This window comes from Peromyscus californicus, unplaced genomic scaffold (assembly GCF_007827085.1).
Source record: "Peromyscus californicus insignis strain IS unplaced genomic scaffold, ASM782708v3 Scaffold_11__1_contigs__length_118956290, whole genome shotgun sequence".
Classification (NCBI taxonomy): Eukaryota; Metazoa; Chordata; class Mammalia; order Rodentia; family Cricetidae; genus Peromyscus; species Peromyscus californicus.
In genome coordinates, this window is record NW_026294402.1 from 101,124,920 (window position 1) to 101,150,308 (window position 25,389).

Consider the following 25,389-nt stretch of genomic DNA (forward strand, 5'->3'; position numbering starts at 1 on the left):
ACACATTCCCGTAACCCCAGCGCTTGGGAGGATGAAGTAGGAGGATCAAGAGTTCAAGAGCAGCCTAAGCTATATAGCAAGACCTCATCTCCAAAAAAAAAAAAAAAGTCAAAGTTATAAAAGAAAAATGGTTGAGAATGTTTTCTGAGTAAAAGAGATACGACAGAAAGCAACATACAACCCACATACAACCCACAGAGGGGACCTTGACCTTGCTTTCCGGCACTTGCACCCCAGGCTAGGACAGGGATTTCCAGATGACAGCTGTCAATCTTGAGGATTGCAGAGCTGTGCCTCTCTGACACAAACTCAGCTTGTTTATAATGTCCAGACGTGAGACACACAGGGATGCTTGGTTTACCTGCAATGTTTAAGCTAAGGAGACAGGATCAGGTGGGTTTCCAAACGACAGTTTCTGAGTTAGTGACGAGCCTCCTCTTTGGACCCTTGGTTATTAGAAGAGATGGGTTGGCTTTGAGTGGGTAGGAGTGGGTGTGGCCGTTATCAGCTCATGGGAGCACTCACTCACTTCTCAGTGTTCAGCTGCAGCTGACATGGCCACCACGGAGAGCAAGGAAGTCTGTGGCCACTGTTTCACAGGACGAGCTGAGGCTTAGTAAACTCGCCTGTGAGGCTGGGATGTAGCTCAGTGTTGGAGCACTTCCCTTAATATACCCAAGGCCCCTTTCAGTCCCCAACCACAAAAAACTGAAATAACATATAAGAAAAACCCCAAATGGGCTGGAGATGTAACTCAGTTGGCAGAGTGCATGAACTCAGGTTATGGGTGGGATCTAACCCATTTTAGCCTGTGTCCCTTTAAATATCAGTTTAGGAGGCAAGGTTCTGGGGCCACAGCCATGACCATTGGAGGGTACTGGGAATCATTCTTTGAGATACAGGGGAGTCTGGCAGGAAGAGGTGAGATGGGTCCAGCAATCCTACTACTCCAAAGGAAATGAACCCAGTAGGTTGATTTTTTTTCAGCACTGTTCACAATAGCCAAGATACAACTTATCCTGAATGTCCCTTGACGGGTGACTAGGCAAAGAAACTGTGGTGTGAACATATAGTGGAATACTATTTAGCCTTAAAAAAGGAAGACAGTGCTGTTGTTTGGGGCAACATGGAGAACCTTCAGGACATTATGTTAAGTTAGCCAGGCACAGAAAGACAAACACCACAGGATGTCACTTAATGTGTGGAGCCTAAAAACTTGAACCCAGGAGCTCAGCATTTAAGAGCACTGGCTGCTCTTCCAGTGAACCCAGGTTCAATTCTCAGCACCCACATGGCAGCTCACAACTGTCTATAAATTCTGTTCCAGGGGATCTGACACCCTTACATAGATATATATGCAGGCAAAACACCAATGCACATAAAATAAAAATAAATTATATAAACAATTGAACTTATAGATGTAAAGGGGCTTAGGAAGATGTGTACACAAAATTCAGTCAGGAGAAGTGGGTTCAATAATTTATTGCACAACACAATGCCTGTAGATGATGACAATGTACAGTCATTTTTTCCTTCATGATGGTGATACATTCTCATGAATGGGCCACTAGGTGATTTTGTCATTGTTGGTGGACTATGTTTCCACAGATGGAGATGACAATAGTGTCGTTAGGTTATATAATCTTAGTATATGCAGTCCATCATTGACCAGAACATTGGCTTTCATATTTTTGAGGCAGGGTCACACTCTGTAGCTCAGGCTAGCTTGGAACTCATTATTTAGCCCAGGCTGACCTTGAATTCACAGTGATTCTCAGTACTCAGCCTCCTAAGTACTGGGATTACAGGCATGAATGATCCTTGCCTACTTCAAAACACTGTTATGTGGCTTTGTCTCATGAGTGTAATTTTTTTTTAAAGACATGTCTTACTATGTAGCCCAGGCTGGCCTCCAGCTCCCAGGGTAGTATTCCTCTTGCCTATATCCTGAGTTGATGAGGCTATAGGCATGTGCCAATGTGCCTGGCATATATTATATTCCCGGGAGGCCAATGGGAATACGGGAGCCAGCAGAGGGAATGAAGATCAAGAGGATGGCCCAGCATCTGGACCTAGCAGGTCCTGGGAGTGCAAGCAGCTCAGAGGTGGATCTCTAGCAGGTAGCGCAGACGGCACTGGCTTTCCTTGTATATGAGGTACTCACTCTGGCTAAAGCTGGAGCTTTTGAACGATGGGCATGGCAGAGGTCGACCTTGAGGCACCACCACCCGCTGCCCATCCAGCTCTAGTTCAATGTCCTGGGTGGGATCTGTAAGGGGTGGAGAGCCAAGGGGGTCACTGGTGCCCGGTGCTACCTATGTCTTGCTCCCTGTGACTTGCCACTTGCTACAGGGAATGTCACCTTATCCCCCATTTTCCCCTGGGAAAGCCCTAGGCTAACGCTCAGTCAATGGCATGACTTTTTCAGCCCTCTTAGACACCCTGGAGGGATCTGTTGGCCGACATACAGGGGATCAGTCCCTTCAGGGAGTGCATGTTTTTGTCTTCTTTCTGAAAAATGCCCCCAGTCCCTTATATCAACCCCACATTTATCTATAGATCTACCCACATCTGGGGCTCACCAGGCTCTGTGTGGCCTCGGGCGACGACACTGTCAAAGCCAGGGGGTGGACTCTTCAAGCTGGGAGCATCCAAGGTGATGTGGTGCTCTTTGCCTAGGGCCACCTCGCCCAGGAACATGTAGCCCACCTGGTGGTCCCCACACTGCATGGCAGTAACTAGAGGATGCAGAGGCTCAGTGGCAGGAGGAAGCAGCTCGGACCCTGCCCGACTCTCTCCTGCAGTGGCCATGGTATCTCCACCAGCTTTGCAGCCCAGGGAAGCACTTGCTGCCATCTTCCAGCCCCTCTCATCCTGGCCTGCTCCCTCCCACTTCAGCTGCCTCTCTTTTCAGTCCATCCCTTTCCCTCACCTCCCACAGGCTCTCAGCTACTGAGTCAGTGAGGTATCCCAGCCCTGTAACTGGGAAGGGGCACCTCTCTGGGCGGGCGGCTCTTCTGAGACTACCCCCAGTCAGTCTTTCTTGGGATACTGTCCTCTCTGTAGACCTCTTTGTCCACCAAGAACTTAGCCCCATTTGTTCTTGGTTAAAACCTTGCTTTCTTGGACTGGCAGGTGATGGCAGCCAATGTGTTCAGCCTGGGCTGATGAGGTTACTAAAGTGAGGATACCCTGACCATGAATTTGGAAGTCACTGGAGATGCCTTTGGTCTTCTTCCACATGCTGCCACACCTCTGCCTCACTCACACACTCTGCTCATGGATGCTCTCATCTCATTTCTGTAGCCCTGGGGCCAGGGCCAGTGCCCATGGAGAGGGAGAGGGAGAGGGAGGGAGGGAGGGAGAGAGAGAGAGACAGAGACAGAGAGAGACACACAGAGAGAAACAGAGAGATGGAAACAGACAAACACAGAGACAGAGAGACAGAAAGGGGCAGAGAGAGACAGAGAGCCCACCCTCCATCCCTCTGCCATCCTCTCCACTGCTGTGGTCAGAGAGTCTTCAATGTCTTCAATCCACCTGGGCTCTGTGGCTTTCTGGTCCATGTCCCTGCCCCTCCTTCCACGCAGAACATGCTGGCAAGGCCTGGCCCACACAGCCTCTCCCCTCTCCTTCAAGATCTCTCTTTCTCTGCTGAGACTCTGATTGCTGCTCGCATCCTTTCTACCTCCCCTCTTCCAGGGTAACATGACCCCGACTGCCAGATGCTTCTTGAGTCCTTGAGCCCTAGGGCACTTCACAGTATACTCTGGTCAGTAATGCTTTCAGGATTCATCTCTCAGGACTGGGCCTAGTCCATCTTGGTGCCTCCGCCCCCTGACCCAGGTCTTAACCCAGGGGCATCTCACCATAGCTGGCTGACTTGCTGTTCTCCGAGGCAAAATAGATACCCTTGCCAACTCGGCCACCAGAGTGCGGCATGATTCGGAGCCCACTGGTCAGGATGGCAGCCACCACGGCCACGTTGGTACCATGCCACAGCAGCCTCCGGTTGCTCAGTTTGGAGTGGGCCTGGAACCTGTCTCCCTGAGTGGGGGAAAGGTGGGAAATGGTAATGCCACGTCCCGTGAAGGATGGTTCGTGTGTCCTCCTTCTTCTTGGATGGTGTGACCAAGGCCTAGGGCCCCACAGGTCACTGGCCTACACTAGCATGGTGGCTGTGGATCAGTTGCTGAGTGAGCTCAGCAAGGGGCAGGCAAGTGAATGTTGTCCCCTAAGGGGCAGGGTGGTGATATAGGAGCCGAATATCCCTTACCTCCCCTGCTCTGTTCACTTTCCAAACATGTTGCAGAGCTGGGCAGCTGTAGCTGTTGCTGGTCTGTTCTAGGTAGGTCTGTATTGCCTGTGGAGAACAGGGGCTGGTGACCCAGAGTGAGAGACTCAGGACTAGGGTCCCGTGCTCCTCCCACTCCAGAGCTCTCCTTAGGTCTGAGAGCCAGGGCTGCCCAGGCCTCTCAAGGGCAGGTGGGCGAGTCACCTTGTACTCGGGCTCTCCAGAGTCCAGCAGTTGAAGCTGGCACTTGAGGACCTGGTAGTCTCGGTCCAGTGGGTGTGGCACTTCCTCCAGCTTCTCCTCCTCCTCAGGGGCTGCCTGCAAGGTCTGGGCAAGCTCGATGTCCGCTAGCACCTAAGAATGGGCACCAGAGCTCGTCTGCCTCGTGGACTTCCACTTCCACCCCCAGCCTCTCCCATGTGACAGACACCCCACCTGTCCATCCCCACCCCATCTCTCTGTCTGGCTTTCTCCTCTCTTGGCCCTCAGCCTGCCCATTGCAACCCGGGCCCCATGACCATCTGCTCCTCTCGTCTTTGCCCAGTCTGTCTGGTATCCTCAGGGTCTGCCAGCCCTCACCAGCAGCATGTCCTTCTTGGCCTGAAGAATCTCGGGGGAGTTGATGGGCGGGGGCCGGCTGCGGCCGAAGTTGTGTGGGATGATGGTGTAGAAGCGGGAAGACAGCTCCTCTAGGCTCTGGCCACCACCTGTGGGCTTTTTAATGGCCTCCTCTAGAGCTTCCAAGGCCTCAAAGCCCTTTGCAATCTGCTGCTTGCTCAGCTTTCCCAAGGGCATCTTCTTCACATCTGGGGGATGAAGGGACAGTCTCAGCCCTGTACCCCCTGATATCAGGTCCCTGCCACTCCGCTCAGAGCCCCTCTTTACCCAGGTTCATGAGGGTCATCGAGTTCTTGAACATCTCTTTGCTGAAGATGTTGGTGATGAGCTTCTGGGTGGCGGGGTCTAGGGAGCAGGGCTTAACCACAGTCCTCACTCGGCCTCCGTCCACCTGCAGAGAGAATGCCTGCATGGCAGGAGCAGTTGGGCAGGATGCCCACACAGGGAGCAGGGCAGAGCCTTAGAAAGGGCCCAGGCTGAGGTCAGAGAGGGAGCCCAGTACTTGAGGGTGTAGTGCCAGGCAGGCGGTCCCCTTCCTCTGCCCCCCACTGCCCCACCCCCTTGACCTTGACGACGGCCTCTTGGTCCTCGGCTTCTCCCTGCACTTCGATAAGCGTGTACTTGCTGGGATGGGCCACAAAGTGGCTCCGCTCCTCCCATTTGTTCTTAGTCTTCTCCCGAAATTTCTTCTCAAAGTCCTTCTTTGCATCTTCCAGGCAGGCGAAGTGGGTCATCTTGGTCTGCCCCGTCTCCCCCTGCAAGTGACAACTTTCAGGGGAGTGCCCATCTGAAATGTTCTCTGATCTCTCTCTGGCTGGGCTGATTGCCTCTGAGCAGCTGAAGGTGAGGTGGGACAGTCAGCAACAGTGGCCCTGTTGGGGACTCTTGAAGTTTGTGCAGAGAAGGAGTTGGGGGAGGCACACGGGTCACTCACCACTCGGCCCCAGCGATTCCAGCAGATGAAGCGACCGTCCTCCTCCAGCAGCTGGATGATGTAGAACTTATTATTGTTGTTGCCAATGTTGGTCTGGTTCAGGGTACAGTCATAGTCCTCGTAGACCTGTGTGGGGTGAGACCGGAAGGCAGCTCAGGTGGGCATGGGCTGGGTGTGCACCCTGGGGGACATCAGAAGGGGTCCTACTTTGGCACTTGGTATAATGGCTCTGCCCTTAGGGACACAGTCTAACTGGGTGTGACTAGGCTCTGCTTTGGGAGTGGGAATTTGGAGAGGACGCAACTGTTTCCTAGGTGGGGGGATCCGAAAGAGACCTAGCTTTGCCCTGAGGGGTGAGTTTGAGGGAGCACGGTGAGTCCTGGGGAAACTGAGTCAGATCTCTTCCTTGAGTGTGATGCAAGAGGCAACACCCTAGTGTCTGATAGTCAAACACGACACACTTTGACCTGATAGAATACAGTCACTTTTGTTGTCTTAAGAAGACATGTAAGCAATCCACAGCTTATTAGAGACTTTGAGCTACTGGGCTAAGAACGGAGAACCTAAGGGGGGAGAAGGTGTGGTCTGAACATGGGTGCAGCTCACCTGAATTTTGGGGTTGCGGCTGAATGGACATGCAGGGTCCACACGGATGATGCGCTGATCTGCAGGAGCTGCTTTGAGAGCCTCGGCAGTGGAGCGGAAATTGTCCTCCCCTGTCTCCAGTCGCCCCTTCTTGGAGCCCTCCGTTTGCACTGAAGACTTTCGTTTGGGAGCCATGGCTATTCTGGGATGAGGTAGGGAGTGTTCAGGCTCGCCTTTTAGGGGGCTGGCCTCTTCGGACTTCTTGCTACACAAATCCCCATTCCTAAAACTGCGCTTTGTAGGCAGACACGCCCCCTCCCCAAGCTGCAAGTGTAAGGCTAGAGCCTGTCCAATCTGCCACCCCGGGCTAGGAAGAAGTTGGCTCCCTACCCTCTCCAGCTCTCCTGCGTGCCCTGAGGCTGTAGGAAAAGTGAAAGCAGACACGCCCCTCCCACCTGTTGCCATCTTCCTTTCTAGAAACATTTCCTCCTCCTGTCAGTAAAGTGGATCTGGCAAAGTTGCTATGCTGAATCATCTGAGCGATGGGGGTGGGGTTGGGGGAAGGCAGGGCGCTACCGGCTGCCCTTCTGCAGCCAGATCTGCCTCTCTAGAGCTGAGGTATAGAAGCCTCTTCCTAACACAACAGAGCTCTGGGGGTGCCAGCCCAGGTTTCAGATAAAGTGGCCTTCAACTGGCAGAGATAAGGAGCCACTTTTACCCACCCTCCCCTGCCCGGCAGAGGGCTCCAGGGCAGGGCCACGGGACACTCACCCAAAAGAAACAGGACCCTGGAAGAGGTGGTTGTCACCCAGCCTGGTATCAGGAATGCCGAGTGCGCCTCCCAAGAAACAAGCTCTAAGTCTGGGCTCCGGTCTGGTGACCCTCTGTGAGCCTTCCGCTTGTCTTGGGTAGGGACTTCCCGACAACCACTAGAGGAGGGGAAAGGGCAGAAGGGGTGGTGTTGAATTCCAGCTATTTGGCTACTAGTGGGGTGAGTCAGAGACTGGGCAGAAGTTGGTGGGCCGTCCTGTGCCCAGATGAGAGGACACTGACCCAGACACACCCAAAGCCTCACAGACTGATACACCCTTCATGCTGCTTTGACGAGGGGCATGCAACATGTATCCGCTATTTGCCCGGTGACTTTGGTCCTGGGTTTGCATACTGTCTACTCTCCAGGGCTGCCTGGATTCCATTCTCTGTGTTTTAGAGCCTGTCTGGGTTAGCCTTGTCCCCGCCCCAGACTGGAAAATGGAATCACTTTCGGGAACGAAGAACTCCGCACCTCTGGCTCCCCCCAGTGGTCATGAGGCGCAAGCACAAAGAATGTCCTCCTGCCCCCACCCCTCCCTGTAAGTCGGGAGGCGGCAGAGCGCAAGCGCCACAGGCCCAGGCCGGAAACAGGAAAAGAAACTTGCTTTCTACTCCAGCTTGGCGCTGGAGCTTATAGGAGCTCTTGGAGGCGTGGCCAACTGGTCGTGGCCAATAGACGCCTGGGGGAGTGACAGGGCCTTCCGGAGGGTCCAATGGGGCTGCGGAAGGCGGGGCCCGCCGCTCCGTAGGAACCTATCAGGGCTCCGGGTCTTGCCATGCGGCCGTGGTTTAGCAGCCATGTGAGTTCCCCGCAGCCGCGGCAGCACACTGGTGAGCATGTCCACCGCCGTGGCAACTCGTAAGCGGGCAAAGCCGGCCCCCCGGTCCGGGGCCGCTGCGGGGGCCAGCAAGCGGCGGCGAAAGGTGAGCATGTTCCCTCGGGCACGACCGATCTCGCTACTGGGACAGCCCATCATTCCATCCCAGGGCCCCCATCGGGGCTCATACCTTCGCTCGGGGCCCCATCCCTTTGCTCAGGGTCCCATCTGGATCCAGCCTCGATCTCTTTCTTCCACCCTCCGAAAGCCTTTTGCTTGGCCAGGGACAGTAGCCCCTGCTTTTCTCTGTCCGGAGGCTCTTGAGCGAGGAAGGATCGTATTATTTCCAGGTCGACTCTGCTGGGGACAGGGGCAAAGCCAAGAATGGCGGCAAGATGAATGAAGAAATCTCCAGCGATTCTGAGAGCGAGAGGTGAGCCTTTTTTCCACCGAGGGGAAGGGTAAACTTGAGGCTCACGGTGAATGGAAGATTCAGTGTGAACGGAAGGCTGGTGACAGAGCTGGGTGGAGTACTCAGGATTGTCTTTGGTTCACAGATCCTGGGTCTTTCCTCTGATACCTGGTTGTGAGATGTGTTTTATCTCTGGTGTGTCTGTGAGGAGGACTCTGTGTGTGAGGTCTTGAGACCTTTTTTTGCCTCATGACAAAGACGCAGCAGACACAAGACTGGATTGCGCGGCAGGGGGAGAAAGTTGCAGAACTCATCCCATTTTCACACAGCATCACAATCACTGGTGTCCTTGGACTCCTTTTTGAGATGGGGTCTCTGCTGTATTGCCCAAGGTGGTCCTGGCCTCCTGGGCTCAAATGATCCCACAGCTTTAGCTTCCTGAATAGTTAAAGACACAGTGTTTATTGGCGCATATCTAGGCTTCCCTTGACATTAGGGACTGGTTTCACTGTTGGGGACAGGTGGGCAGCAAGTGGAGAGATGTGTTGTAGGGAGGTGTGTATTTTGCTGGTATGTGTTCTGTGAACAGAAGCTCTTTAAAAGTAGAGCTTGGGGGAGATGAGGAGTGTCATGGAGAGGGAGGGAAGGCATTCAGGGATCAGCAACATGTCTGGAGTGTAAGCATGCCAAGGTGGAAGACAGAAAAGATGAAAGGTTTGAACACTTCCTCATTTCAGCAGGAGATGGGGATGGCTACAGGGTTTCAAAGGACTGGGGCAGGGTGTCATCCCTAGGGGTGGAGCCTCTCAGTCCAGGGAATCCTGATGTCGTGCTTATAAACAGGACTTAGCAATTCTGTGTCCCACTCTCTCCCCACCAGGGTTTCTCTGTGTAGCCCTGGCTGTCCTGGAACTCCCCCTGTAGACCAGGCTGGCCTGGAACTCATAGATCCACCTGCCTCTGCCTCCTGAGTGCTGGGATCACAGGCCTGGCTAGCAATTCTGCTTCTAAAAGTGAACGCGTGTTGCCTTAACTTGCTCATAGAAACCTTCTTTTTTGAAACAAGGTCTTTCTATGTAGCTTTCCTGGGACTAGCGATATAGATCAGTCTGGCCTCAAACTCAAAGACTTTGCCTGCTTCTGCTTCCACAACCTGTGCTAAACACTTTAAGGTTTTTGTTTGTTTCTAGTATATATATGTATATATGTGTACATGCGTGGAGTTTGTATGTACTGCTGTGTGCAGATGCTCAAGGAGGACTGAGGGCATGCGCTCCCTTGGAGCTGCAGTGACAGGTGTTAGCGAGCCACCGGTGTGGGTGCTGGGGAGTGAACCCAGGTTCTCTACAAGAACAGCAGGAGCTCATAACTGATGTGCCATCTTTCCAGCCCACTTTCAAGTTTTTTAAGAAGTTGTATTGGGAAATATATTAGCTATAGATGCACCGCTCAGTTTTCTTCTACCGATCCTCTAACATGGGCAAAAATAAAAACAAATGTGTACACATATACAGTTCAGGGCTGAAATATCTTTTCTTACAAAAGCTACTTTTTTTTTTTGGTTTTCGAGACAGGGTTTCTCTGTGTAGCTTTGCGCCTTTCCTGGACTCACTTGGTAGTCCAGGCTGGCCTCAAACTCACAGAGATCTGCCTGGCTCTGCCTCCCGAGTGCTGGGATTAAAGGCGTGCGCCACCACCACCCGGCAAAAGCTACTTTTTAACAAAACATGATGCGGATGTGGTGGCACAGGCCCTTAATCCCAGCACTCGGGAGGCAGAAGCAGAAGGGGATCTCTGAGTTTGAGGCCAGCCTGGTCTACAGAGCAAGTTCCAGGACAGCCAGGGCTATAAAGAGAAACCATGTCTGGGAAAACAAAAAAACATAAATAAACAAACAAACAAATAAATAAATAAATAGGAACCATGTCTGGGAAAATCAAAAATAAAGCTAAATAAATAAATAAAGTAAGCAAGCAGAATTGGTAAATCCAGTTCTAAGGTTTGGCAACTGGTGCCGTTACCCCTGAGGCTGCCTCCCTGCCACTCTCCTAGTTTTCTGTGTGTGGCCTTTAAATAACTGACTGGTTTGGGTAAACTCAGGAAGGTCAGGACTCCCTGGCCTGGCCTTGACCTTCCTGAAAGGTGTTTTGGTTTTGAGGTGGGTGCTTACTTTGTATCTCTGGCTGGCCTGAAACTTGCTATGTAGACCAGGCTGGCCTTAGGCTCAGAGGGATCTGCCTGCTCTGCCTCCCAAGTGCTGGGATAAAACAGAGGTGGATGGGGGGAGGGACTGAGAGGAGAGGAGGGAGGGGAAATTGTGGCCGGGATGTAAAAGAGACAAATTTATTAAAAATTTTCATTAAAAATAATTAGATTGAAACAAAACAAAACAAAAAGGCTTACATCATCACACTGGACTTCCTGACAGGTTTTATTTTGTTTTGTTTTTCGGGACAGGGTTTCTCTGTGTAGTTTTGGTACCTGTCCTGTATCTCACTCTGTAGACCAGGCTGGCCTCGAACTCACAGATATCCACCTGGCACTGCCTCCTGAGGGCTGGGATTAAAGGCGGGATTAAAGGCTGGGATTAAAGGCGTTTGCCACCACTTCCTGGCTTCCTGACAGGTTTTAAGGTCCCTTCTGGTAGAAGTCCTGGGCAGAGTCTTGAGTGGGTGCTGAGAAATAAAGCAGCTAGCAGACTGGATGTCTGAGGGCTTGTGATCAGAGGGACCACAGCCCTGGACTCTGTTTGTGAGTTCATCACCCCCCTCAAGCTCCCAAAGCCTTTGAGTGAAGGGAGTGTCCTCAGCTGGCCCAGGGACTGGGGCTTAGAAGAGATAGCAAGAAATTCATCAAGTCAATACTACTTAGGGTTCACTTAGAACCTAGTCCTTGGGAGCCAAGGAGGATGCTGGGGGCAGTGAGTCTCACCCCACCATGTCTGTCTCTTCGGTTCTGCTGGTAACTCGGTGCCCCTTGGAGTGGTTGTCACTGGCATTTGCCTTTTCTGTTCTGCGTTCTGGATCTCCCGTTTCTAGTGCCTTGTGCCTTCCTCCTTTAGTTTGGGAAGCTCAGGAGAAGGAAGGAGCCGGTTCTGTGTCACTTTGTACATCTGACGATGTCTTTTTAGCAGAGAGTTTTAGAGATGGTCTTGTTCTGTCCTGGGCTGACCTTGAACTTGTGGCAGTTCCTGTCTTACCTTCCAAATTCTAGGATTTTGGGTATGCCACTGTGCCTGGCTTGACAATGTGATGGGCTGGTGATTGAACTCAGGGGCTTGTGTAGGCTAAGCCCATGGTCTGTCCCTGAGCCAGACCCATTGCAATGTCTTCATTGGTCACTCGTTTATCTAGGCACCTCCTCTTCCTCCTCTCTGCCTTGTCTCTCATCTTCTTCCTTCTCCTGCTCCTTGTTCTTCGCCACCCCCCATTGGCTGTTGAACCCAGGGCCTCAAGCATGCTTGTCTTACTTTGCCACTGAGCTAATTCTGCGGACCTGCCATTTTTAGTTCTCATCTTTTGTAGACAACCTGGTTTCTCTTAGAAGCTCGTGGACCCTTCTCTTTCCCTTATTGTTGAACTTTTATAATCATTTCTTGGTGTTGGGGGAAGTTGGCCATTTTCACATTGTGCTGGATGGACACTGAATGGGATCTTTCAGTTGGTCAAGTCACATCCTGCAGTTTTCTGCACACAGGTCATTGGCCCTGGGGCTTGACAGGGCCAGGGTTGGCTTTGAGGAAGCACAGTCCTGGGGGCCAGATGAGTGAGGCCAACCTCTTAGACCCAGCCCCTTCTTCCCATAGCGTGGCTCCAAGGAAAACAGAGGAAGAGGAGGAGGAGGAGGAGCTGGAGGAGACTGCGCAGGAGAAGAAGCTACGCTTGGCCAAACTCTACCTTGAACAGCTCAGGCAGCAAGGTGAGCTGGGGGCACTAGGTGAAGGCCAGGGTCTCTGCCAGAGCCTACCTGCTGCTGATGTTGGCTACGTGTGGAGGGTGGCTAGGATCTCTAATGGGCCAGTATTCCCCGGACAGACTAGACCTGAAGGAAGCTAAGCCCACTCTGATAAACAGAGTCAGGAAGGGCCTGTCTAGTTTTCCCTTCCCTCTGCTGGGACATTGGGAGCTTCCTATAAGATAGGTAGGCACTTGTGACCCAGCCCTGGGGCAGAGGACTAGGCTTGGGATGGAAGGAGGGAAGGGGCCCTCACTCAGCCCTGGATTATATGGACTGGTCTGTCCTGCACAGAGGAGGAGAAGGCTGAAGCCCGTGCATTTGAGGAGGATCAGGTGGCGGGGCGCTTGAAGGAGGACGTGGTGAGTGTGGAGGGCAGGGTGCGAGGGTGGTGGGAGGCTGGGCCTTCTCCCAGGTCCTCACCCCTCTTTTCTCCTCCCTTTGCAGCTCGAGCAGAGGGGCAGATTACAGAAATCGGTGGCAAAGGAGGTGAGTGTGCTGAGCGCCTTGGTTTAAGATTAGAGAGAGTCAGTGCACTCAGCTGGGTTGGCAAGCAGATGGCTTAGGGCCGCGCAGGCTGTTGGAGTCTTTTTGTGGAATACAGCGGACACCTAGGCAGATATGGCTAGGTAAGGAAGGGTCTTATTGTAGCCTTGGGTCCTGTTTTCCTTCTGGCTAGGGTGGGTGAGTAAGAATGGTTCTGGCTGGGGAGTGTCATCATGGTTCCAAGTGCAGTGACCCAGTCCCTGTCTGCCCAGATCCAGGCCCCAGCTCCCACCGACATTCGAGTTTTACGGGGCCACCAGCTCTCCATCACGTGCTTGGTCATCACTCCCGACGACCTGGCCATCTTCTCCGCCGCCAAAGACTGCACCATCATTAAGTGTGAGTGAGACCTTGAGGGCGTGTGTGGAGCCCTGATGAGGGAAGCTTCTGAGGCAGGTTTGCCACCAAGGGGGTGCTTTGTGAGTGACAGTAGAAACTTCCGACCAGCTAGGGCTTCTGAGCTCCACGGGGCAAAGACAGGGTGAGGATGGGAACTGAGGCCTCAAACAGGCAATTGCACTAGAGGGTGTTTGAGGCTCTGCACTGACTGATGGAGCCCTTGGTCCTTCTAGGTTCTTAGCCCTCCACACCTGAGCACAGTCCACACCTTCCCACCTTCATCAGAGGAAGGGCTCATGCCTGCAGTCCCAATGTGCTCTCTCTCTCTCTCTCTCTCTCTCTCTCTCTCTCTCGCTCTCGCTCTCGCTCTCGCTCTCGCTCTCGCTCTTTTCTTCTCCCCCTCCTCCTCCTCCTTTATCTTTTAAATGCTTTTCTTTATTTTGTGTGTGTGGTGTGCATATATGCCACAGCTCACGTGTAGAGACGTCAGGAGACAACCTGTGGGGGTCGAGTGGGTTCTGGAGATTGAATTCGGGTCCATGCACATTGCAAGTGGTCCTTACTGAGCCCGCCTCCAGTCTCCAGGGCGCTTTTGCATTCTTCCCCTTTTGGGGGTCATGGCTGCCCTTGGGGACTGTTGCCCCCGTTTGGCAGATGAGAGTGATTTGTGCAGGGGCTCACAGCAGCCGAGCTGGGACTCCTTTCATGACCCCTTGTCCATGCTGCTCTTTCATACTGGGGGAGGGGCGGTTGCTGAGCAGCCAGCGGCACCCCCCATCCCAGGATCCTCTTTCCTGTCTTGGTGGCAGGGAGTGTAGAGAGTGGGCGGAAGCTGCGTGTGATTCCTCGAGCCAAGAAGGGGATCCAGGGGCAGCCTTCAGGCCACAGCGGCCACATCCTCTGCATGGCCATCTCCTCTGATGGCAAGTACCTTGTAAGACTGGGTTGGCCCTGTCGGCAGGTGGAAGCTTTGGGTGTGTGGTGTGTGCTTGTGGCTGTTACCGTCTTTCCCACAGGCCTCTGGTGACCGCAGCAAACTCATTCTAATTTGGGAGGCCCAGAGCTGCCAGCACCTGTACACCTTCACTGGACACCGCGACGCTGTGTCGGTGAGGCTCTGTGGTATTTAGTGGACACCTGCTGAGTGGGCCCACCTGGGACTAGGCGCCGGCTCGTCTTCAGGGGACCTCCTTTCTGGGTGTAAAGGACATGACAGGGAGGGATGGTGGGAGGTTAGGTTCAGCTGGTGCAGGGCCAGGGAGGGCCTGAGGGGTGTCCAGCTATTTGAGGACAGGCAAGTGTGTTCCCGGCTCCACACAGGGCCTCATGTGGTCCTTAACAGTGCTCTAGGGGAGCAGGCTTCCCATATCACGTGACTTGCTTCGGAAGAGCCTCTCTGGGCCTGCCCTCTGTTTCCCCTGGTGGAGTCCTGACCCTTTTGCCCCTCCCCATTCACTCTAGGGACTGGCCTTCCGAAGAGGTACCCACCAGCTCTACAGCACTTCCCACGACCGCTCTGTGAAGGTGTGGAATGTAGCAGAGAACTCCTACGTGGAGACTCTGTAAGTGTGCTCAGGCAGATGGCATGCGGATACGGGTTCACGTGTAGTTATGAGTTCAAATGTGACCTCGCCCCCACCCCACCCCCACCCCGCTCTGTTCTCCCTCCAGCTTCGGGCACCAGGATGCTGTGGCTGCATTGGATGCCCTGAGCCGAGAGTGCTGTGTGACAGCTGGGGGCCGGGATGGGACTGTGCGGGTGTGGAAGATCCCAGAGGAATCCCAGCTTGTCTTCTATGGCCACCAGTAAGGCAGTCTGCTGTGCTGTGTGTCAAGGCTCTGTGGGCTGGTGAGAGGGCTGGACCTTGTCCCTCACAGTCTCTTTCTCTAGGGGCTCCATTGACTGTATTCATCTGATCAATGAGGAGCACATGGTGTCCGGTGCGGATGATGGGTAAGAGTTATCTTTCTGATACGTCTGACCACTGCTGCTGCTTCTGACCATTCCTGCCTGCCCGGGCCTGGACTTAACTCATGGGATCATTTTGGACCAGTGACCCTGTCCACATGCCTCAGCCGGTCTGTGTGCTTGGTTCTCCCTGCTGTTTGCCTTCTGTCCTGCTCTGGCCCCTCAGACTTACCTTCCCCACCCACAGCTCGGTGGCCTTGTGGGGCCTCTCCAAGAAACGGCCACTTGCCCTCCAGCGGGAAGCTCACGGGCTGCACGGGGAGCCAGGCCTGGAGCAGCCCTTCTGGGTGTCATCAGTGGCAGCCCTACTCAATACAGATCTTGTGGCCACAGGTGGGTGCTCTGTGAGGTGGGTAGAGGGGGCACAGGGCGAGTTGGTATAGGGGTTGCTCACTGACCTTCTGTCCTCCAAGGCTCCCACAATGCCTGTGTGCGGCTTTGGCAGTGTGGAGAGGGCTTCCGGCAGCTTGACCCTCTTTGTGACATCCCCCTGGTAAGTGGTAAATGCATAAGCCTGTCTTTGCCAGACTCTGGGGGCCCCTGGAAGGAGCTTTTTCTGCTCTTCCCACGCAAAGGAGTCACTTCAGAGCAAGGCCACTTACAGTCACAGATCCTGGCAGGGACTCCCTCTTCCCTCCTTCTCTATCCCCTGCCCCTCCGCCCTGTCCTGTCCTGGCTTTGAGAGTAGCATGGGCAGAGGGTGGAGGCCTGCCCTGGGGTTTGTTCTGCGTGGCTGGCACCGGCTTGAGAACCAGGCTGGGCTGTGTGGAATTGATTATCCACATTGGGGTGACCTGTGGGATTGTGGCAGGATATGTCAGTGACAGCTTGGGTCGGGATGGCTTTCTTGGGGCTTCGCTCACCCCGCTGCCAGGAGCCAGGCCCTAGGCAGCTCTTGACATACTTGATGGGTACTGTCTCCTTAATTCATCTCCTGCTAGGCTGCTGCTCCACTTCTGGCTCAGATTAGGAGGCTGAGGCTGCAGGGGGAGGGGTTGGGCCACCCGACCAGGGGCTGGAGGCAGCAGGTTTTCACCAGGCTCTGGGCTGATGTTGGCAGCTGTGGTGAGGAGTGTCTGGATTCTTACTGTGTCGCCCTCTGTCAGGTTGGTTTTATCAACAGCCTCAAGTTCTCCAGTGCCGGGGACTTCCTGGTGGCTGGAGTGGGACAGGAGCACAGGTACATGGTGGGAGGTGGGGCTGAGGGCAAGGTGGCCCTGGCCAGATGGGAGCAGGAGAGGGGTGGTGTGGGTCTGCCTCAGCTGGTCCTCTCATTCCCCACAGGCTTGGCCGATGGTGGAGGATCAAGGAGGCTCGGAACTCAGTCTGCATCATCCCACTCCGCAGAGTCCCTGCGCCCCCTGTTGCCGGCTCCTGACACATCCTTATTTAAGTACTTTCCAGCACCCCGCCCCCCTTTTGTATTAAAACCTTCTGTTTTAGACCTGTTCTTCTGGCTTGGGGGTCGGTGGGTGTGGCAGGGACCAGGAGCTGGCGAGACCTGGGGAAGGACAGGACTCCAGCAAGCTCCCAGCTGAAGGCCTTTGGTTTTTTTCAGAGGACTGTGGGTGGGAACCTCTGCAGGCTCTTGCATGACCTCATCAGTCAGCTGCTCTCCAAGACTCGGGGCTGACAGGTCAGCGTCCGCTCACCCATCACCCAAGAAACGATGGCTTTCAGTTCTGTGTAAAGGCTCTAGCTGGGGTCTGAGGATCAAATGAAATAGCAAGACCTACAAGTCAGGCTGACCCCACTTCCCACCCATTCCAGCTCAGGAAGCTGGAAGGGATAGACTGCCCCTGAAGTGGGAGTCTACCATGCTTGGGGACAAGGTCTTCAGTCTGATGGAGCTAGGCAGGGACCCTGCTGGAGAGAGGTATCAAAGGAATACTTGCTGCTTTTCCATATTGGGTGGTCCACTCCTGTCCTGGGGGTGCAACAGTGGAGGAGGGGAGGGACGGGGGAAGCCGAGGAGCAGGACAGGTGGCCAGGTGCCTCTTTTGAGAAGTGACATTGAGATGTGAAAAGTGGTGGGGAGAACCCCACCCAGGACAGCTTGGGCAAGGCCAGGAGGTACCAGAGTCCTGGGCCAGCTGGAAGAAGTGCGGTGGGAAACCGAGAGAGGGGTGAGAGCTAAGGGACCGACTTCAGGTCACATTCAGAAGCTAACGAGGTGGTGGGATGGCCCGGCGGGTGGAGGCACCTGCTGCCAAGGCTGACAACCTGAGTTCTGGTCTCAGAACCCAGACGGCGGAAGGGGAGAGCTGAACCCCGGAAGTTGTCCTCTGACTTTCACATGCCATCTTGATGAATAAATAAACACAATAAAAAACAAAGAGAAACATAACGATCTAGCTTCAGGGCGTGGGGAGTGAGGAGGTGGTGGTGGCGGCGGCGGCGGCGGCGGCGAGGAGGGGTGCTGGTTCGGGGTGGGAGTTGGAGGAAAAAGGGAGGCCAGTTGGGAAGCCACAGTACTGTCACAGGTGGGGTGATGGGGTGGGGAGGGGCTTGCAGCAGGCGGGTCAGCTGTGTCTGAGGTGGGGCTTGGAGATGGAGCTCCCGGATCTTGGTGACGGATGGACTGGGGGGGTGTGATAGCAGTGGTCAGTGATGATGGAGGACGACCAGGTGGGGGTGGAGCAGGCTTTTAATTTAATTTTTTAAAAACACGGGTGAATAGAATAGCCAGAGCATAGCGTGCTGAGGAAGACTGTAGGTAGATAACAGGATTCCAGGTCAGATGGGAGAGGGTCCCAGGAGCAGCCAGGCTACACGTGCTTGGGAAACCGAGAGAGAGGAAGAAATCAGAAAGAAAGAGGTATGTGTGTTGGTCTGCATGTGGATGGTCTTGGCGGCATGACTGAAGGTTGTGTGTGGGTTTGTGTGGGCTTCACCTCTGGCTGTTGCTTAAACGTGCTCTCCCAGAACACCGACTCACTGCTAAACCTCCAAGCTTCTGGTAGTGACTAGGAGCTTTCCTTAGGAGGTGTGTCCATGACGTTTGGGGTTGAACATGAATACTGACCTGTCACAACAGAGGGAATGTGGCGGGCCACAGCTCTCTCGGGCACTCACTTGACCCTGGACACAAGGTCTTGCAGCTGGGCTCCTCGATGCAGGGAAAGCCAGTCCTCGCCCTCTGCTCCTTCAGGACTTGAACAGCTCCTCCACGTTGTCCTTGTCCTGGTTGAAAGAGCACTCCCGGGGTGGATGACAGGTTGTATTTTGTCTGGTCTACTGCCCCAGCTCCAGTGTCCTGGGAAGTGAGGGGAGAAGACTGATTGCTTAATGTCCAGCCTGTGCTCCTCACCACAAACTCCACGGTTTTTTCCTTCCCAGTTCGTAAAATTTTCAAGAATGTGCAGGATTCCCGCTCAAAAGTGGTTTCATTACAACGAGGTTTAGTAGATTCCTGTTCTTGTGATTTCAAGTCTAGACTGGATCATTTGTGGAGCACCAGTGGGGATCCGAAGACTCCATGAAACATAGCGTGTGGCTGGTGTGGGAGAAGACATTCTCTCTTTGGCCGCCCCTCAGCTCTCTAGCTCCTCCAGGGCTGTGTGACTGACTGCCTTCATCTGTGTCAGCGCCTTCTCCGAGGCCCGCGAACACAGCCTCGAGAATTCTCTGTGGCCAGTCAGCGAGAGAACATGGTTTTCTTCCTGTAATCAACCTGCAAAGATGCGGACATCAAAGTTGGAGCTCCGTCAGCACAGTTCCAAAAAACAAACTACAAGTCCTAGAATTGAGAGGACAGCAGAGATAGTCAGTTCATCGTCACATGCTTTCAGAAATAAAACTTGGGCTCGTGCCTTTTATAATTGTTTTGAAAATACTGTATGCGCCCGCACACATCTTGTTTTTGTTTTTTCAAGACAGGTTTTCTCTGTGTAGCCCTGGCTGTCCTGGAACTCGTTCTGTAGACCAGGCTGGTCTTGAACTCAGAGATTCACCTGCCCCTGCCTCCTGAGTGCTGGGATTAAAGGTGTGTACCACCAGCGCCTGGCCACATATATTTTACTATTATTTTTATTTATGTGTATGAGATATGTGGATGTCATGTGGGTGCAGTGCCCTTGGAGGCCAGCAGAGGGCACTGGTCCCTTGGAGCTGGAGTTGACAGGCAGTGAATTGCTGGGTGTGGGCTCTGAGAACCAAACTTAGGTTCACTGCAAGAAGAACAGGTGTTCCCGTTCCTACCCAGAATGACACCAAGGTATATGAATCACATTAGGCAAATATTCCACCCTGAACCACGTCCGTGTAGGTGTCTTGATCATGACCTCAGTGTTTTCTTAGAACGTGCGATTTCTCTGTTGTGTTAATGTAGCTCATTGCCAGTGTCAGCTGACCTCTGGTGAAGCTCTGTGGCAGACGGCAAGAGCATATGTGAAGGAGAGAGATTATATCACATCACCCAATAGGAAGCCAGAAATTCAGGGGTAAATCTGCAACAGTCCTTTCCAAGGGTAGCAACTTTAGTGATCCAAGGACCTTCATGTAGACTCCAACTTACCTCTTATTAAAGATCTTTTTTAAAATTTAAAATGCCCCTCTCCCCGTGTGTGTGTGTGTGTGTGTGTGTGTGTGTGTGTGTGTGTGTGTGTGTGTGTGTAGAGATTAAAAAAAAAGTCATAAATGCCTGTACATTCTACTTTCCAAGTACTTAGAGGCTAATGTGTCTTTCTGCCACTCCACACCCACAACCTGCCTCCTGCATCTCCCTCACCCCATTAACTCCACACTGACACTCCTAGCCTCACATGACCCCCTCCTCTTCAGTAGACTCCCCCAGTCTATATTAACCATATACATTCTGAGAGCGCTGCCCATGACTCTTGGTACTGGCCTGACTCAGGACCTCGTGCTGTCAAGATAGGTCTTGGGAGGTAAGATCAGCAGAAAGGGCCCCCTTGGTGACAGCTGCCTTTCACCTGTCTGACATCTGGAAGGGCAGAAGAAGGAAGAGACCGCTGAACCCAGAACCGAGATGGAGCCCAGGGGTCTCCTGGGCACTGAGTGGGTAGGTCGGATATGTCAGCCACCCAGTACCTCTGCCATCACTGACAATTTGTGTGAATGCCTCCCTCCTCTCGTATTCATGGTCAGATATGTGCACCGTTAGGTTCTTAGTTTCCAAAAATGCAGTCACGGTGGCCAAAGTGCCTTTAATTACAAATGCATTTCAGTAGTATAGATCAACTTATCATTTTTACTTTTTTTTTTTTTTTTTTTTTTTGGTTTTTCGAGACAGGGTTTCTCTGTGTAACTTTGCGCCTCTCCTGGAACTCACTTGGTAGCCCAGGCTGGCCTCGAACTCACAGAGATCCGCCTGGCTCTGCCTCCCGAGTGCTGGGATTAAAGGCGTGCGCCACCACCGCCCGGCCATTTTTACTTTTTGAGACTAGCTCAGGTTGGCTTTGACCCTAAAGCAATCCTCCTGCCTCAGCTCGGCCTCCTAAGCGCTGGAATTACAGGCATGAAGCACCATGTCTGACTTAACTCACTACTTTTTAGTATTTATATAGTATTTGAAGGTGTAAGCAGTCTACCACCATACCGCCCTGATACCTCTGTGCCCGATCTTGTCTGAAGTTATGAGCAGGCTATAAATCATTAAGTAAACCCTCCACTGATTATTCAAAAATGCAAATGAAGTATTATTACCAATAATTCATTATACACCTTTATGTCAATGGACCAGTGATTCTGATGATTCAGCTTTGAAGCCAGGGCTTTGGGCATTTACGGCAGAAAGAAAAAAGACAGCACTCTGCCTTTTCCTCAGAAGGGACTCAACTGCTGCCTGAGTCACAGCTGCTCTTGTGACATCATGGGTCACCCTCCTCTGCTCTCTGCTCATGCCAACGCTGGGGCAGCACAGACCTGAGGGGATTTTTAACCATCTACACCCAATCCATGTGTGAACAATGGTAAGCAAGAGACGGCAGAAACATTAGGCTGGTTATATATGTTCCCATAAATCTCACAATGACAGACCCTTCTGATAACTCAAGAGTCTAGGAAGCAGCCAGGCAGTGGTGCTCTGCGCCTTTAATCCCAGCACTCAGGAGGCAGAGGCAGGTAGATTTCTGAGTTCAAGGCCAGCCTGGTCTACATAGTGAGTTTCAGGACAGCCAGGACTACATAGAGAAACCCTGTCTTGGAAAACCTGAGCGGTGGAGGGGAAGAGTCTGGGATGCTCTGGAAGCTGGGGATGTGTGGGGTTCAGAACAGTGAGGGAGAGATGGCAGCTCCACTCTTAACACCCCCAATTGCTGAGTACAGGATGAGGAACAGACGGAGCCTGAAGACCGTACAGAATCTACTGGCTGTGTTCCTCAGGAGAAGCAGCCAGTTGGTCTAGCCTCAGAAACAAAGAGGGCAAAGGGAGGGGGAGGTTTGGCTTGGGCGTCTCTGGCCCCTGTTCTTCGCATGGTACCGAGCTAGGCACAGGAATAAATGATTTGCCCTTATTTCCCCACGTTCCCATTCCATTTTCAGCCTGAAAAACTCTGGCTCAGAAATGGAAAGCAGGTAATGTTAGTGTGAAATTGGGAAAACTATGACCTCTCAGACCAAAGGACGGGGGCTGAGTCTGGGAACGTGTTTGTGGACTAGAATAGGGATGTGGAATAGATGTAGGGAAGTCGGTTTCGAATTGTATCAGCCGGTTGTGGTAGAGCACACCTTTAATCCCAGCACTCAGGAGGCAGAGCCAGGCGGATCTCTGTGAGTTCAAGGCCAGCCTGGGCTACAGAGTGAGTTCCAGGAAAGGCGCAAAGCTACACAGAGAAACCCTGTCTTGAAAAAACAAAAAACAAAAAACAAAAAACAAAAAAAAAAAAAAAAAGAGAGAGAGAGATGGGAGGAGGGAGGAAGGGGGAATTGGTGGCTGATATGTGAAATTAAGTTAATTATAAAATAAAAATACTATAAAAAAAGAGAGAGAGAGATAGAAGATGAATCTCTGTGAGTTTGAGACCAGCCTGGTGGAGGCTGTCACACAGAGAAACCTCTCAAAACAAAGCAAAAAACCCCAAACCAAACAAACAAAAAAAGACTTGTGTGTGCATGTTTACACTTCTTTCTGCACATATGTCTGCTTGTCAATCAAGATGAGAAGTGTGAAAGTCACGAGGAAGACAAACCAGCCTGATGATATGCACCGATAATTCCAGCACTTGGGAGGATAGGAGAGGGAGACTGAGGCCAGCAAAGGTTACAAAGACCTTGTCTCAACACACCTCAGCACACACACACACACACACACACACACACACACACACACACACACGATGAGGGGCAGGGTGGGAAGAGAAGAATAGAGAATGAGAAAGAGCCGGGCGGTGGTGGCGCACGCCTTTAATCCCAGCACTCGGGAGGCAGAGCCAGGCGGATCTCTGTGAGTTCGAGGCCAGCCTGGTCTACCAAGTGAGTTCCAGGAAAGGCGCAAAGCTACACAGAGAAACACTGTCTCAAAAAACAAAAACAAAAACAAAACAAAAAAACAAAAACAAAAAAAAAAAGCAAAGAGAATGAGAAAGAGAAAATGAGGGATTGGAATATGAGTTGGGGAAACATGAGGATTCCACAAGAGGCAGGGAGAAGGCTGAGGACGGGGTAAAGTCAGGAAGAGAGGGAAGAGTGAGCGAAGGACACCAAGTCCCCAGGAGGGTCTGATGGGAAGGGACACGGTCCTGGCTAGGTGGGCAGGCTCCCAGGACATAACCAGTTGATATGTGTGTGGGTCACAGGTTTTGCTCTTAGCCTGCTAACCTGGTCTCTGGCAAAGCCGGAATGCTAGGGCAGGAGAGACAGGCTCGAGGAACTAGGGGAGCTGCTAGGGGCCTGAAGCCAGAAGGTGACAGTGTCCTGACCAAAGCTATTCACTTCAGCGGGGAGGGGGGCAATTATTGATAGGGAATCGGGGCCTTTCTCGGCATATCCTTGTGCTGAGGTGGATGAGGAAAGTCACTGAGTACCCATCCCTTCTTTTTCCTTTGCAAGTTCCAAGAAAACCAGGAGCTCTCTGAAAAGATCCCAGCTGTAAAGATCCAAGCCTGGTGGCGTGGCACACTGGTACGTCGGGCGCTGCTGCACGCGGCCCTCAGGGCCTGGATCATCCAGTGCTGGTGGAGGATGATACTGCCAAAGATTATGGAGAAGAGGCGTCAGGCATTACTGGATACCTTCCAACAGGAGCAGTGGGCAGTGGTCAGGTTGCAGTCCTGGATCCGAATGTGGCGTATCCACAGGCGTTACCACCAGGTGCTTAAGGCTGTCCGAGTCATCCAGTCTTACTGGAGGTGCCATGCCTGCACTTCACGGGGTATCATCAAAGGCCACTACCGAGTCACAGCCAGCCAGATGCATCTCGAGCTGGAGATCTTGCTGGGCTCACAGCCGTGTATCGTGTCCGAGTGTATTCCCCTCCCAGTAAAGGAGTGAGGCGGTCTTATGCAGTTTCTCTGTTTGACAAGTTCCAGGAGGGTATAATGGAAGACACTTGGCATTTTGTATACTACCTCTGAGGAAGTGGCAACCCTGGGTTCTTGTTTCCCTGCTGGACTGGCTTTTCATCCTCATCCTCAGTTTCTTTTTTATTTATTATTATTAAGAAATTTTCTACTCACTCTACATAGCACATCCTCAGCTTCTGAATCGTAATCAGACACCCAAACGGGAAACTGTCAAGAGAGTCCGGCTGAATTCTTATTCCCACTTCTCCCCTGAACCCCCAAAGGAGACTAGGCTCACTCTTCTCCACATCTGGCCAACTGGAGAGGTTCTATGGCATTCTGCTGCAAGCGCATCCTCTGTGAGTGGCCAGGCCTCAGGTGACACAGACCCAGGAGCTGAGTCTCAGTTTTGTTGTCCTCTTCAAGGGATGTCCAGGCAGTGCTGGGCTCTCTGAAAGTCTCTTCCTGTGACATGTTATCCCACAGGGTGGGATCAGGGCCAGATGGTAGTAAAAGGTCAGTGGCAGCCTAGGCTAGGCTGCCCCTCCTCCTGTCTGGATATTGCTATTCCAAAGACTCTTACAGAAAGGGAGGGTCTCGGAGATCTGGGTCTTTCCCTACAAGACTGTAGGCTCGGAGCCCTGTGTCCAGCCCTACCTTACTGACTTCTCTGGCCAGCTGGTCCTCATAGAGGTTCTGAGATGCTTCCCAGAGCTCTCAGGTGCCAGCTGTCTGTCTCATATGTAGGCATGATCTCTCTGTTCCCTTCTCTGCCCTGCCCGGCGTCTTTTCAGAGTCTTGGTGTCTCATTACCACTCTGAAGGACTTCTCTGTTCTTGCCTTCCTCTGTCTCACATTCAGTGTCTCAGGGTAAGGCCCCTTAAGAGCCTGCGTGAGATCCTTGGTTCTGTCTCTCGTTGTCAGTTAGCCATGGACCTGTCAATTCTCTCAGCTTCCCAAGCTGGGGCTTACGATCCCTTGCAATTCAGGGTTGAATGTCAGGTACAAATTTTTGTCTCTTCCAAACTTCTCATTTTATTCTTTAAACATATCCATTGTCAAATACATCTCAATAAAAACCTAGAAAATATTCCGCCTCAGCCAGAAAGACACAGACTTTAACTACCTGTGGGCTGTGAAAAAGAAGTGGTCAACTCAGACCTGCTCTAATGAATCCGAAGAGCCTGACCAGCTGGGCGTGGTGGCACATGCCTGTAATCTCAGCACTTAAGAGGCAGAGGCAGGAGGACTACTGCAAGTTCAAGGCCAGCCTGGTCTACATGGCAATTTCCGGGCTAGCCAGAGCTATGTAGCAAAACTCTGTGTCAAAGAAAAAAAAAAAAGAGTCCTGGCCTCTTCAGTGGACGCAGATGGGAACACGTTTATACCACCAATGTACAGGCACAGCGGAGCTTATTTCCGTATCTACACTGGAATCTGCGAGTTTGTGAGTTTGTATGAGACCTTCAGTCCCAAACTCAGCTCATTCTACTACTGCTCCCCTTTCCAAATTCCCCCCTCCTCCTCTTCCTCCTCTTCCTCCTCCTCTTCTTCTTCTTGTTTTTTGCTTTTGAGATAAGATTTCTCTGTGTAGCCTTGACTGTCCTGGAACTAGCTCTGTAGACCAGGCTGGCCTCGAACTCAC

General features: G+C 52.5%; 3 protein-coding genes across 5 annotated transcripts; 2 read left to right on the forward strand and 1 right to left on the reverse strand.

The window, feature by feature from the left end:
* Positions 1–1,467: 1,467 nt before the first annotated feature.
* On the reverse strand, positions 1,468–7,311 carry Parp3 (poly(ADP-ribose) polymerase family member 3). 2 transcript variants are annotated; one of them, XM_052719283.1, is made up of 11 exons: positions 7,203–7,311; positions 6,453–6,633; positions 5,847–5,972; positions 5,479–5,667; positions 5,180–5,303; positions 4,874–5,100; positions 4,499–4,648; positions 4,277–4,363; positions 3,870–4,047; positions 2,583–2,738; positions 1,468–2,269 (listed from the first exon to the last, which is right to left on the reverse strand). In XM_052719283.1, exons 2-11 carry the CDS (start codon positions 6,624–6,626, stop codon positions 2,100–2,102), a joined length of 1,581 nt encoding a protein of 526 aa, XP_052575243.1. In that variant the 5' UTR covers positions 6,627–6,633; positions 7,203–7,311; the 3' UTR covers positions 1,468–2,099. The 2 variants fall into 2 exon arrangements, with proteins under 2 accessions (XP_052575243.1, XP_052575253.1); XM_052719293.1 differs by having other exon boundaries at positions 6,453–6,628; positions 7,203–7,310.
* Positions 5,644–16,724, forward strand: Rrp9 (ribosomal RNA processing 9, U3 small nucleolar RNA binding protein). 2 transcript variants are annotated; one of them, XM_052719313.1, is made up of 16 exons: positions 5,644–5,755; positions 6,518–6,643; positions 8,413–8,495; positions 12,280–12,392; positions 12,723–12,790; positions 12,876–12,917; positions 13,187–13,313; positions 14,123–14,247; positions 14,330–14,422; positions 14,775–14,875; positions 14,985–15,119; positions 15,205–15,267; positions 15,470–15,615; positions 15,696–15,775; positions 16,389–16,462; positions 16,567–16,724. In XM_052719313.1, exons 3-16 carry the CDS (start codon positions 8,458–8,460, stop codon positions 16,658–16,660), a joined length of 1,299 nt encoding a protein of 432 aa, XP_052575273.1. In that variant the 5' UTR covers positions 5,644–5,755; positions 6,518–6,643; positions 8,413–8,457; the 3' UTR covers positions 16,661–16,724. The 2 variants fall into 2 exon arrangements, with proteins under 2 accessions (XP_052575273.1, XP_052575265.1); XM_052719305.1 differs by lacking the exons at positions 5,644–5,755; positions 6,518–6,643 and adding an exon at positions 7,959–8,168.
* A 3,548-nt stretch (positions 16,725–20,272) lies between these two features.
* Positions 20,273–23,733, forward strand: Iqcf1 (IQ motif containing F1). Its single transcript, XM_052730641.1, has 3 exons — positions 20,273–20,305; positions 21,571–21,682; positions 23,300–23,733. Exons 1-3 carry the CDS (start codon positions 20,273–20,275, stop codon positions 23,731–23,733), a joined length of 579 nt encoding a protein of 192 aa, XP_052586601.1.
* The last annotated feature ends 1,656 nt before the right edge of the window (positions 23,734–25,389 follow it).

Bases quoted from the DNA above. Each gene is read 5' to 3' on its own strand.
- Iqcf1 (XM_052730641.1), top strand. From the start codon at position 20,273: ATGGAGCCCAGGGGTCTCCTGGGCACTGAGTGG. The intron at 20,306-21,570 runs GTAGGTCGGATA...TGCTGAGTACAG, and splicing joins GTCTCCTGGGCACTGAGTGG to GATGAGGAACAGACGGAGCC. The intron at 21,683-23,299 runs GTTTGGCTTGGG...GCAAGTTCCAAG, and splicing joins GAGGGCAAAGGGAGGGGGAG to AAAACCAGGAGCTCTCTGAA.
- Rrp9 (XM_052719305.1), top strand. From the start codon at position 8,082: ATGTCCACCGCCGTGGCAACTCGTAAGCGGGCAAAGCCGGCCCCCCGG. The intron at 12,918-13,186 runs GTGAGTGTGCTG...CTGTCTGCCCAG, and splicing joins AGAAATCGGTGGCAAAGGAG to ATCCAGGCCCCAGCTCCCAC. The intron at 15,268-15,469 runs GTAAGAGTTATC...CCCCACCCACAG, and splicing joins GTGTCCGGTGCGGATGATGG to CTCGGTGGCCTTGTGGGGCC.
- Parp3 (XM_052719283.1), bottom strand. From the start codon at position 6,626: ATGGCTCCCAAACGAAAGTCTTCAGTGCAAACGGAGGGCTCCAAGAAG. The intron at 5,101-5,179 runs GTAAAGAGGGGC...TTCATCCCCCAG, and splicing joins GATGACCCTCATGAACCTGG to ATGTGAAGAAGATGCCCTTG. The intron at 4,649-4,873 runs GTGAGGGCTGGC...GCCCATTCTTAG, and splicing joins CCAAGAAGGACATGCTGCTG to GTGCTAGCGGACATCGAGCT.